At 40.7% G+C, this 12,515-nt stretch overlaps 1 protein-coding gene across 1 annotated transcript; it reads left to right on the top strand.

The window, feature by feature from the left end:
- The first annotated feature begins 583 nt into the window (after positions 1-583).
- Positions 584-8,410, top strand: LOC137988875 (E3 ubiquitin-protein ligase TRIM71-like). The gene is made up of 3 exons (XM_068834833.1): positions 584-716; positions 2,616-4,033; positions 5,314-8,410. Exons 2-3 carry the CDS (start codon positions 2,752-2,754, stop codon positions 6,294-6,296), a joined length of 2,265 nt encoding a protein of 754 aa, XP_068690934.1. The 5' UTR covers positions 584-716; positions 2,616-2,751; the 3' UTR covers positions 6,297-8,410.
- Positions 8,411-12,515: the final 4,105 nt, after the last annotated feature.

Raw genomic sequence — 12,515 nt, 5'->3', positions numbered from 1 at the left:
CTTTAGGCCAAAATATCTAATTCCAAAGCGTTTTTCATGCGGTTTTTTCCATAGAAAATTCCACAGTCATTTTAGATTAGAGGCATCATAATTAGGAGATCGTGCGACCTGTATTTATCGTGGTACAGTGAAAAAAAAAACATGTATTTAGGTCAGCGCAACTTCACAAAACTAAACGTTTAGAGTAGCATAACAGTATTTATTTTTTGGCCAGCGCCCACTGGCCAAAAGGCTCGCGGCTCTAGGAACGAGAACGATTTTTCGATTAATAAATCTAGCGCATGCGCGACCGCGACAGTCTCGGTTTAAGTTCATTTTATACCTGTTAGCCACAGCTACTGAGCAAAATTTTCCAGAAAAATAAGTTGGAATAATGTAAATTTCACGGCTACGGAGCAATGAGGGGCTTGCCATTTTAAACGCAAACGCAAAATTTAATGAAAGGAGAGACCAGCTCAGCAACCCGCAAAAGACAATACAAGGTGCTGGTAACTCGAGTCTTCTATTCGTGTAACGTGATTGGACAACGGAAAGCAGTCAACTGGTTAACTGGTTTCGTTTTACGTAATGTCACATCACTGCGCACCAGAATACAATCATTTAAGAACAAAGGATATTTTGTTTGCTTCCTAGCTGCGTGTTCCTGTCTCAAAATGAACTCATAAAGGTAGTTTCTCGTATGGTGGGACCTCAAAACATTGTTAGTGAACCGAAAGGTTAGTTAGGAAACATTTTACATTTAAGCGTTTTTTGACTGGACAAAAAATAAGCGAGTTTAAAACGCAATCAGTTACACGTTTTAAACTGCGAAATGGTGAGTTGGTTTTGCGCCACTTAATTAATAGGGACCTTTAGATTCTACGACGAGGACGAGAACGAGTACGAGTTTTGACTGCCCATTTTTAGCGAAAATACTAAGGAAAGTTATAACCCGTACGCTTAATCTTACTCTTTGTTAGCAGTATAGGTTGCTCAGATATTCTTATTGCTGGTAACCGAGCCTTTTTTGCCCATCAAAAAATGCCAAAACTGCTACCGTGTTGTTGACTTGTTTTGACACGACGACATTTTTGCAAAACCTCGTACTAAAATGACGACGGTAACACGTTTTTTCCCTCCAAAATGACGCTGGTTTGCGCGCGCTCACTGTTGTTCTATGTGAAAATTTCGTACTCGTGGTCGTTCTCGTCCTAGAATCTAAAGCTCTCTAATGTCGCGACCAGGGAAACGTTGAATCCGTTTCCTCAAATGAACCGGAAAAGCTATTTGTTCTTTTGTCCACAAAGCGGACAACTCACTTGTGTTGAGGTTGGTGAAACCGAGAAATCACAAGGACCATGATATGTTAATTGTTTAATATCGTCCTTCAAAATGAACTTAATTCATCTATTCGATTCCTCCCAACTGTTGTGAATACAACAGAGATTCCAGTGTATTTCAACCCGAAGAATAGTTATTCGAAATAATAATTTTAAAATAATTTTAGTCCACTCTACGAAAACGTAAATTTTAAAAAATGTCATACGAGCCTGAAACTATCAAGATAAGTATTATCTAGTTCTTAGGTCCTTTTGAAACGCCAATGAAGATAGGAAATGTTTTTAGAATAATTACCATTCATCTACGAGATCACTGCGAGATCACCTAATGATAAAGGAATAATTTTAAATTCGTATTAAAACTTATAATTTAATCTTACATTAATTTTTTTCTCCTTCACCGTTTTCTTTTACTTTGAGAAAGAATAAGCGCTTTTTACAAGCATCTAAATGTTTATTCCGCTAGATCTTTCGAAACAGGTTATTTATCAACGGAGTGTTTGTTTTCTGCCAAAACAATAACATCAACCCACTTTACTCTTTGCAGTTTCTACTAACTCTATCAAAGGATGTATGAGAAATAGTTTTCGAGACCTAGAGAACCACTTTTTCCATTGTAATTATTTTTTTCCTGAACGCTCTCTGATAAGGGGTGCGAGGGCGGGGGAATTTGCGATTTACTACGATTTTGGACGAACCTCGTTGACGAAATACCACACATAAACAAAGCTTAAAATTCAACTTTTATTACATTTCATTATCTATTTTCATTTCTATTTTTCTCTAATGCACTTCATGGCTGTAGCAAATTGCATAACCCAGAAGTGCTGATCTCCCTCGTTTTGCCTCCACCAGTTTACTGTGTTATCTAAATTTAGAATACGGGTCCCGCCAAATAATGTCCCAGCATTTTAATATGACAAAGGTGTGGCAAACCATCAAGAACGAGACTTAAGTATGAACTGCGCTCAATTTAGGGGAGAAAATGAAAATTTATCTACAAGCGCTGACGTTCTCCATAAAACCTCAAATTTGGTCATTTCACGTCTTTCACGTTGTTGTTTTGCTGACGACGGAAAAGAAATAGACAAAAATGAAAAGATGCACGTGCAGAGCGTGCAAAGCTATTGCTTTGCTCACTAAATCCGCAAATTTCTGATGTTCTCGTTGCCCGGCGTCGCCATTGTTGTCGCTATATAAGGCTCCCTAGTAAAGAAAATAGGTAATAGGGGTGCCAAGACAACGGCATCGTTAACGATACCACTCACTCCAAAATATAACTTTGTTCTTTCGTAGGTATTTCGCGATTATTAGCACTCTCCAAAGGAGATATCGCAATAGCAGACCCGGAGTTCGAGCCACCGATCGGTGATCCGAGGAGCAAACATCCATGCCTCTGAAAATTTCTCTTTGACAGATTCATTGCTACACCATGACCTCAGCTATTCAAGTCATCGAGCAAATCAACGAACAGTTGATGTGCGCCGTTTGCCTGGATCGCTTAACTTCACCGATGTTTCTACGGTGCCTTCACACGTTCTGTTCACAGTGCTTGCATAGAATAGTAAATAATGATCCAGTCCCTTTTATCACTTGTCCAACGTGCCGGGCGGAAACCTTGATTCCAGAGAAAGGCGTCGACCACCTTATGCCCAACTTCTTCGTGAATCAAATGCTGGACCTGGTGCATGTGAAATCCGAAGAATTGAAGCGGGAGATTCGCGAAAACAAAAAGTGCGCCGCCTGCGATAACATAAGGACAGCGGATTTCGCCACCTCAAGATGCGTGGATTGCAACAAAGACTTGTGCACAAGCTGCGTGGCGGAACATAAGCGGGCCCATGCCACTCTCGACCACAGAATTATCGCGACCAATGAGGACGATGGTCAGGACATACAAGAGTTGGATAAGTACTGCTTGTCGTTCTGCAAGTACCATACAAGGAATGTCATCAAGTATTTTTGCAACACTTGCGATGAAGCTATTTGCAGAGTGTGCACTATTCTTGAGCATCGAGAACACCAATATGTCTACCCTAAAGAGGCGTTGCCTGAGAGACGAGAAGCTATCGCAGAGCTCCTACACCAGGCCCAGTCACGCATGCCACAACTCAGAAGAACGCTGGCTGAAGTTCGCGAAATGTCAAAAAGGCTCACGGAATGCAAAGAGGCGATCACTAAGGAGATCAGCGAAAATACCCAGGCCAGAATCGAGGCTATTCGAGAAGGTCAAAACGATCTTTTGAAACAACTCGATGATATCCACACTGCTAAACAAAAAGTTTTATGTCTGCAAAAAGATGGCATTGAGCTCGAGCTTGGAAAGCTCTCTGGCTGTTGTGAGTTCGCAGACAACGTAATGAAGTTCGGGAACGAAGTTGAAATTCTACAGATGAAAGGACGTTTAGAAACCTTAAACGATGTCAAGGTGAATTTGGAGCCCGAGGAAGACGATACCATTCAGTACGTTCACGATCCGGCCACGACGAAGATTGTATCAGAGTCACTCGGCAACATCCGGGCAAGCAGCACTTTTGCGTCGATTTCGTTCGCGAGCGGAGATGGGATTCACACTGCGCGTGTCAAGATGGAGACAACGTTTAAGCTGACCACCAAGGATCGACACGGTCAAAGGCAGCAGGGTGGAGACAGAGTAACTGTGGCCATAACACAACCAGATGGATCAAATCTGTCTGCTACAGTGGAAGATGAAGGTAACCTCCAAAGTGATAATAAAGTAATGGTAACTTTGCTTTGGTGGCGGTTTCATAGAGTTAAGGGCGGTGCCCACTTTTGTTATTGCGCATACGTTCTGCGCATCTCGAGATACTCGGGTTTCCTATTGCGCGGTTTGAAGCTACGTGGAGAAGGCTGAACTTAGCTAGTGCTCTTGGAATCCAAAAAAAAAAAAATTGCGGGTAACCTTGCATTTTTCAGAGATAATTAAGCTTCAAATTGGAAACGAACGCCATACATTGCTTTGTATTTTAAAGCTTGTTAAGCTCTGCTTTTCCTGCATATGCATACCTCTCGCAAAAATACTTTTGAATTAGTAGGCACCGTCCTCAAGAATTTGAATTTGCAATTATGGGGACACAGGAATAGAAGTAATGTTGTCAGGAAACCATGACTAGGAGAGTACAACTTCATTGTATTTGTGGAACGGCGTTTTTACAGACCGAGTTATTTTTAGATTGATTTTCCGGCGAAACGAGACCTTTCCAGCTAATCACAAGTCTTGCATGATAAATTGTTACCCATGGGATTCAGAAAAGTCACTCGTGAAAGCCAAATGTTATTAAGAACTCGTGTAAAAATAGCTAGATCTGTGAAAATGCATTGGAGTTTCAGGCTCCTTGTTATTGGCTGCTGGTGTGTAAAAGACTACAATCCTCGACAAAATTGTTGAGACATTCTTAACTTCCTTTCCCATAACTAGTAAACCTTTTTTCATGCCGGAAACAAATCCTATCATTTTGGATCCCCTCCCCTCTCGTTTAGACACCGTTGGATTATTTGGAGATCCTCCTGAATAACAGTGAGTTGGGTGGGGTGGGGTGGGGAAGGGAATATTCTTAGCCTTATTGTCACGTTCGAGAAAAGGGAGAGTAGTAACTCTTTTTGTCCAAGATAGTGGAAAATTAAACTGAAACAATTTTGCGTTGTGTGAGGAGCAAGGTTGGGTATGATGGTAGTGGATTGAAACTCATAGTAAACTGATCAAGTTTTTAATATTTGGACACTATCTTAGCAGAAATTAGAAATAGATAGCTCTTTCTGCTTTAAGTGTTTTTCCATTGAGAGTTACTTAAGGTACCAAGAAAATCAAGGTAGCCATACTTTCAGGGGCTTTTTGATCTAAAAGGGGAAACAAACATCAGTGATCGTATCTCTTGAATAATTCAGCCTTCTCCAAAGTCTCGTGTGCACAATGAATGTTTACCGCCAAAACAATGCGTGAATTTCTTTTTTTAAAGGCTTTTCTCTCTTTCAGGTGATGGTACATACACGGTGCAGTATACACCAGAAGTGAATGGAAAACATGAAGTATCAGTTGCCATCCAAGACAAACCAATCATGGGTAGCCCTTTTACAGTGCTAGTAATCAATAGACGAGAATATTCCGATGTTGGCCCGACGCTCCTCCGATTTGGTCAATACGGAAGCAAGAAGCGCGAATTCAAATCTCCCTTCGGGATTGCTGTTGACGAAGAGAGTTACATCTACGTGGCCGACAGCTACAATCATCGGATCCAAATATTCGGGTCCCGGGGGGAGTACGTCACGCAGTTTGGATCTCACGGGGAGAGAAAGGGCGAGTTTAACTGCCCAACAGATGTCGCTATTGATTCCAAGGGAAGAGTTGTTGTCTGCGACAACGGCAACAATAGAATCCAGGTCCTCAGCCGTAATGGGGGATTCATCGGCAAATTTGGCCGCGAAGGGACTGGTAACGGTTTCTTCAAGTCCCCTTGGGGAGTCGCAACCAACCGAAAGAATGATATCTTTGTCGCAGACATGGAGAATCACCGTGTGCAAATTTTTTCCCCCGAGGGAAAGTTCTTGTCAAAAGTTGGCTCTTTTGGTGATCGACCAGGGCAGTTCAACTCTCCATGTTACCTCCTTGTTAATCCCGAAGATGATCATTTGTTTGTTTCCGACTCTAAGAATCACCGCATCCAAGAGTTTGACAAAAATGGAAAATCCCTTCGGCAGCTTGGATCACAGGGGTCGGGCGAGGGGCAGTTTTCCCATCCCCGGGGATTGGCTATCGACATTGCTGGTAATCTTTTGGTTGCTGACATGGGCAATCACCGCCTTCAGATCTTGGCCGCGAATGGTAATTTTGTGAAGGAGGCTGGATCCGAAGGAAGCGGGGATGGACAATTATCGTTCCCAGAAAGCGTTGCGATCATGCCGAACAGTGGTTATATTGTTGTATCTGACCTTAGCAATAACCGATTGCAAGTGTTTTAGAGAATTGCTGCCATAAAACACCTTGTCCGAAGAGAAGAAATACTTTAATATTTAATTAGAGAATAGACATGATGTATAGGACTTAATTAAGAAAAGAGAAGAGAAGACCTTGTGTGAGATACAGCATGATCTGTTGTGATGTATTGGTTGTTATCAGGAACCTGTTGTTGTAAAATGGGCACCCAGTGCCAGCCAGGTGTAACTCACAAGAACTTCGCATGAGCCGCGTTAATGTATTGTGATGCTTGAGGTTATATTCTTTCGTAACGGCCTCAAAGGACGTCCTCCTCTCCGCTGAATCACGGAAACATCTCCTGTGATCTAGGCAGCGTTTACACGAACGTGGTTTTATTTGTAACCGCATCGTTTTCGATGCGGTTACACCTTCTGTTTACACGACACCGATAGAGACTGTTGCTGAAACCGTGTCGATTTGAAACGGCTGCCAAAAGTGAAGCGTTTTTAAAACGATGCGGTTTCATGTGTCGTGTAAACAGCGAAACCTCATCGGTTTCAATACGGTTACTATTTCGGCACAAAATTTGCATTGTTCAATTCAAAATAGTGAATTTAGCACGTAGTGCAGCGCTCGCTTATACCATCACGACTTGGATTTTCTGGCGAAAACGGTTCCGTGTAAACACTTCCACACCGAATCGATTTTGACGCGGTTTCGAAGTCATGAAACCGTGTCGATGTGAAACCGCGTTCGTGTAAACGCTGCCTTAATGCTACATTATTATGCATTAGTATAACAGAGCAACAAATATTTAAGGAGATGAAATATCATATATATTTAGTTAATATTTAGTACAGATATTTTAGAAGTTTCACGCGTTGAAAATTTCAAATTTGTCAGTTATTTTGGGCCATTGACATTTCTGATAGACTTAATTTTTTAATTGATTGAGCTGATTTAGAACACACGTAGAGAGTATAGATAATTTGATGATACTAATTGTTAAGCGGTTGTTGGTGAATTTTACAAGATGATTTATTTTCTTATTGTTTTACGGGAATGGAAACTTCATCTGTCGCTTTTCATACTTACAATAGTTTGGTAGTCTCGAGAAATCGAGAAATTTGTGTCTTCGTTAATTAAAGCGACTTTCAAACCAAACTAGTTATATAACTTCTCAAAGAACGCCAACATAAACGCCTACAAGCAAGTCGGAATTGGTTTTGGTGGTGCATTTCGTTGGTTGAGAAACTGGGGCGAAAGTTTCAAGGCAATCACCGAAGCACAACTATTGTGATTTTCAGTTGAAACCAAATCCCCTCTAGGGGCTCGGAGAGTTCTAGTGTTACGTTAAGTTAATAAGCCACCAAGTAAGAGTGCACTTTATGATCGTGTATGCGTAAATTTTCCTATAGAAATTGAAAAGTTGTCCCCAGAAGCCGCCATTCTTTCATTCAGCACCCCAGTCAAAGCACAATGTCTCTGATTACGTCACACACATATATAAATTATGCTAGAAAACACAAAGAGGAAATTAATCTAAAAATAACCAGGTGAGGGAGAATGATCACTTTGGTAGGCGTACGACTTCCTGACTCTACTTCTGAGACTGAGCTATTTCTGAGACTGCGCGAAAAGGGCCAGGTGTCGATGCTTCGCGTCCTTTCTGATTGGAACACAGCTAGATTATTTATTCTCAGTTCTGACTGATCGAAACAATGGCGGCCTCTAGAGATAAAAATATCCGCGGGTTTGTAAACAGATATTTGCAATATACCACAGAGTACCCTCCTTGCCCACTCTTTGCAAGGAGTGTGTAAGTTTGCATTTCAGCGGTTCCTTTAGTAGTTGTTAAACGTTCCAATAAACTTTCAACCTCGTAGCCAATTGGGGTTTCTAGAGATAAAAGAAGGACTTAGTGAGTTTGTAAACCGAATGACTGCAATTGTTGTTGTTGTTGGAAATAACTTATAATTTATTTTTATTTTTTTAAATTTAACTGACTGTTTTTTATTCTATTTCGGAATCATCATCATCGTTATCGCATGGTCATTTCCCCTCGTGTTGCAGAGTAGCTTGGTGTAGCTAGTATCTCCGAGACTTAACCCCCAGAAATGATGATATGCTATGGAGGACAGAGCACAATGCCTGTCTACGGTTAGTGTGTGGGTTTGTGTATGGTGGTTTCCTGTTGTCAAGCAGAAACCACCTTAAACAAGATGGAGGCGATAGGCTGGCGATGTACGAAGCACGTTGGATTTTCATTCGAGACGCGTGAAGGCGAATTTGAACGTGGGACATCTCCATGCGAATCACTGAGCCAGGTCGCTATTTTTCATCGCTGCGATTTTTAAGGTGAAGAAACTTTGGGGTTTGCTGTGTTAGATGCAATCAAGAAAGGATGAGGAGAGAACACTTCCTCGTAGCCCATGATTTCTCAATCTATTTTAAGCTGCCATGCTATGAAATTAATTTTGGTCTGGTGCCCATGGTAGCTCAGCCAATGATCAATAGGCCACATTCGATATATTAAAATTTAGCTTGAATGATATGCTGATATCTTTTACATTCATTGAACCTTGTTTCTACTGTTTTTGTCCTCTCTGCCTCACTATCATGCTGAATATTGATATTTCGAAAATGGCTGTTTACAACTAGCCAATCAGGTGTCTTCCTTAAAATAGCCGCGCATCAACCGCGCATCATGATTACGGGCTAAATTTAGATTGAAAAAAATCATCATTGCAAGAGGCCCATGTATTGGCATTCTCTCTTGATGCAATGCACCACTGATGAAAAGGTAGTTTTTATGTTGTTGCAGTGTAATTCGTGTAGGTGCTTTTGTGCTTGGTATATTGCATACGTATTTGCATCGGCATCATGCTAGTGCAGATTAGTGTGTGTAATCAAAATTAGGAAATAATTTCACGCGCGTTTTGTCAAAATTCTGATAATTTCCCTCGCCTAAAGGCTCGGGAAATTATCAGAATTTTGACAAAACGCGCGTGAAATTATTTCCTAATTTCACGAGAAAACCATTTGATTACCTTTTAATGTCGTGGGTGACAAATTACGCTCACAACCGTAATTGTAAAATCGCTCGAGTACTTTATCCAACTGCTCCGGAAGAATCATCTCCAGGTTTTTCTCAAGGCTATTTTCGTCACACCACTTCTCAAAAACTCTCACCCAGTTAATTGTGCTCTTTCACGTATTTAAATTTTCTGCCGCTTCTTTTTAACCCTTAACTTAAGGGTTAATTTCGTAACTTCTTCAATGGTCACTGTCTTAAATCTAGACGCCATCTTGGCTCTGATCGAGATACAAGAGATGTTACCACGGCAATTTTGTAATTTCACATGTGAAATTATAAATTAACGCTGAAATTTCGCGCCTAAATTAAGGAGTAATTTGTCACCCATGATATTACGTATTTAATAATATACAAGAAAAAAAATACTTGATTCTGATTGGCTGAGAACAGTGCAGTTCAAGTGTAACACAGTGCAAAAAGTGTAATACCAGTGCAAATTACAGATCGAAATTCTGGATTGTGATTGGCTAATAAAAAATAGGGTTTTGTCAGAACCAATCAATTCTTTTGTTTTCAAATCAAGCGCGCGCCCTGGATGGCGCAATTTATGGCGCAGTTTTTCCCCGATTATATTACGTGATACGCGTGCGTTTCTTCTGCTTAAACATCTCGGTTTTGTTCATTTATATTATTAATAAGTAATCACATGATTTTTCTCGTGAAATTTGGAATAAAAAGTCACTTGTTAATTTTTTTCAAAGACTATAAATTGCACTTGCCCTACGGGCTCGTGCAATTTTGGGCGTCTTTGAAAACATTTTCCCGTGCTTATTTATTCCAAATTGCACTATAAATCATGCTTTTGATGCCAGGAGTCGTCATTTGACGGGTATTCCTCGACGTAATTTTCTGATGAATAAATGAGATGCTCTCCTGTGTCCCCTGTATCTTTGCATTGCTTTAAAAATTATTTTGTCTCGGTTCACTGCAGAGTAATTAGACAAAAATAATATTAAAATGTCATACTTACCCCATCTTGGCCTACTGGCAATTATTCACATCCCTAGGAAAAAGCTAAGTAAAGAATCATGGTGTCTCCGACGTCAGCCATTTATTTTATTCGATTCTGAGCACCAAACTGTCAACTGAATTACAATTTACAAGTCTGCATTTCTTTATTTCGATAAACAGTGACCTCGATTTCTTTATTTTCCAGTTTTCATTTATCAAGATACTCAAATTAAAATGCAGATAAATTGAAAGAAAACAACTAGAGAATCGTCTTTCCCAGCTTTCAAATCCGATATGTCAGCAATTTTGGAAAAGTATTTGAAGGGGCGATGCGACACCCAAGGGGAGGGGGAATGTATCTTTTTTAGTAAATTTTCAATACTGCATAATGCATTTCCAACGTTCTGATTGGCCCAATCAGTCTCGTACCGCATGACCTTATATGGAAACTGAATACGCCAAAGTCGTTCCCAGGACCTCTCCAAAGCTTAGAAGCTAAGTGAGAGGTCCTGGGAACGAGGTTGTGATTGTGCCTGACGTTTGTAAAATTTAGCTTCCGGTCGTTTCGGAAAAAGTTTACGACCGTCACATGACCACTGTAGCTATTTTCATGTGTTAATTTTCAGTCGTGACAAAATAATCTACCTCTTCACAAATTCTCGTATTACGGTACACACGGGCAGCTCCAGTTCTCTGTATTTTCGAATTCTTCACTCGGAACTCCGAACATGAAAAATTACAACGCTAATAAGAAATGTTCCTCTCTTCACATGACCTCTCCCCACAAGTTATAAATTATGTTAATCTATGCTTATAATATAATTTTTAACATGCACGCTTTGCTCCCTTTGAGCTCAGTGGGTAGCACAGCAGTGAGCTTAGCCGGAGGAGTTTTTCTCTGTCCTTAGTGTGAACCCGTTTCCTTTACCAGGGCTGCAGCTCAACCTGATTACGTGGAAAAGATGGCGCCTTAGTTACACCCTGAAAGATTTCTGCTGTCATTATCGAGTACGTTCTAGACAATCGAGTTACACGCGACGACAGATTAAAAGAGTGTTTTATAGAAGAGCATTTTTTCTAAGAAGGCACGAACATCAACCTAAAAGGTTATTTATCGCAAAAACGAGACTGGGTAGAATGTTTTGCCAGAGTATTTTTCTCACATACACCCAAAGTTTAAAAAGCTGATGGAAAATTACAGGTGCTGCATAATTTATACGCTGCTGCATGAGGGATGTATGAGACAAGGATCTTTTTTAGCCGCTCTCTCTTTAGTCGCATTCTTATGCCCTCAAGACTCGATTTTTTATATGAACTACTCTTCTCAAACTGGCGCGATGAGAAAGGATGACTCTTCTCACAACTTTTAATGCAAAACGTAATATATGTAACAAATATGGGGTGTAGGGATGGCGCAGTGGTGAGAGCACTCGCCTCCCACCAATGTGGCCCGGGTTCGATTCCCAGAGTCGGCGTCATATGTGGGTTGAGTTTGTTGGTTCTCTACTCTGCACCCAGAGGGTTTCTCCGGGTACTCCGGTTTCCCCTCTCCTCAAAAACCAACATTTGATTTGATTTGCGTTAACTTGTTAATTTCAATTTACAGTGTCCCCGATTAGTGCTCTACGGCGCTAGAAGATTAGACACTTGAAGATTAGACACTTGTGAACAAAAGTAGTAGGGCATGGAGCTCCCAGTGTTGTGGTCAGGCCTCATTTCTAAGTGGATGTCCGATCTCACCCATAGATCCCTTGCTTGTAAAGCGCACTTGAATATGTTGATAGAAAATGCGCTATATAAATTCATTACCATTCTTTCCTTTCCTTTCCTTTCCTTACACATGCGCATATCATATCCATGCATCACTTCCACCTTAAAAAATCCTGAACGTATTGGCTGATTTCTACTTTATTTTCACCGAAGACAACTTAGACGTGAACAAAAGAGCTTAAATTCTTTTGAAGAACCGTAAATAACCTTCCAGGGCGTGGTGGCAACCATATCGCCTTGAGTGGGTCAAGGCCATCCCGGCCCGGACAATGAAAAGACCTTGCTTAAAAGTATTCCCAGCCCTATCTGAAGGAAAAAATTGAAACGCTTCACTTATCAACTGAAAAATGCTTTTCGAACCGGTCAATTTGCCGATACGGGTATTTCAGGGTGGTTGTCACAAAAGATAACAATAACATTTAGTGGCAATGCAACAAATATAACC

This window comes from Montipora foliosa, chromosome 2 (genome assembly GCF_036669935.1).
Source record: "Montipora foliosa isolate CH-2021 chromosome 2, ASM3666993v2, whole genome shotgun sequence".
NCBI lineage: Eukaryota > Metazoa > Cnidaria > Anthozoa > Scleractinia > Acroporidae > Montipora > Montipora foliosa.
Note: the sequence above shows the minus strand (reverse complement) of the source record. Positions and strands in the feature narration are given on the sequence as shown.

What these genes read in the sequence shown, in the direction of transcription:
- LOC137988875 (XM_068834833.1), top strand. Translation starts at nt 2,752, where the DNA reads ATGACCTCAGCTATTCAAGTCATCGAGCAAATCAACGAACAGTTGATG. An exon ending in TGCTACAGTGGAAGATGAAG is followed by an intron (nt 4,034 to 5,313) that starts GTAACCTCCAAA and finishes TCTCTCTTTCAG; the next exon opens with GTGATGGTACATACACGGTG.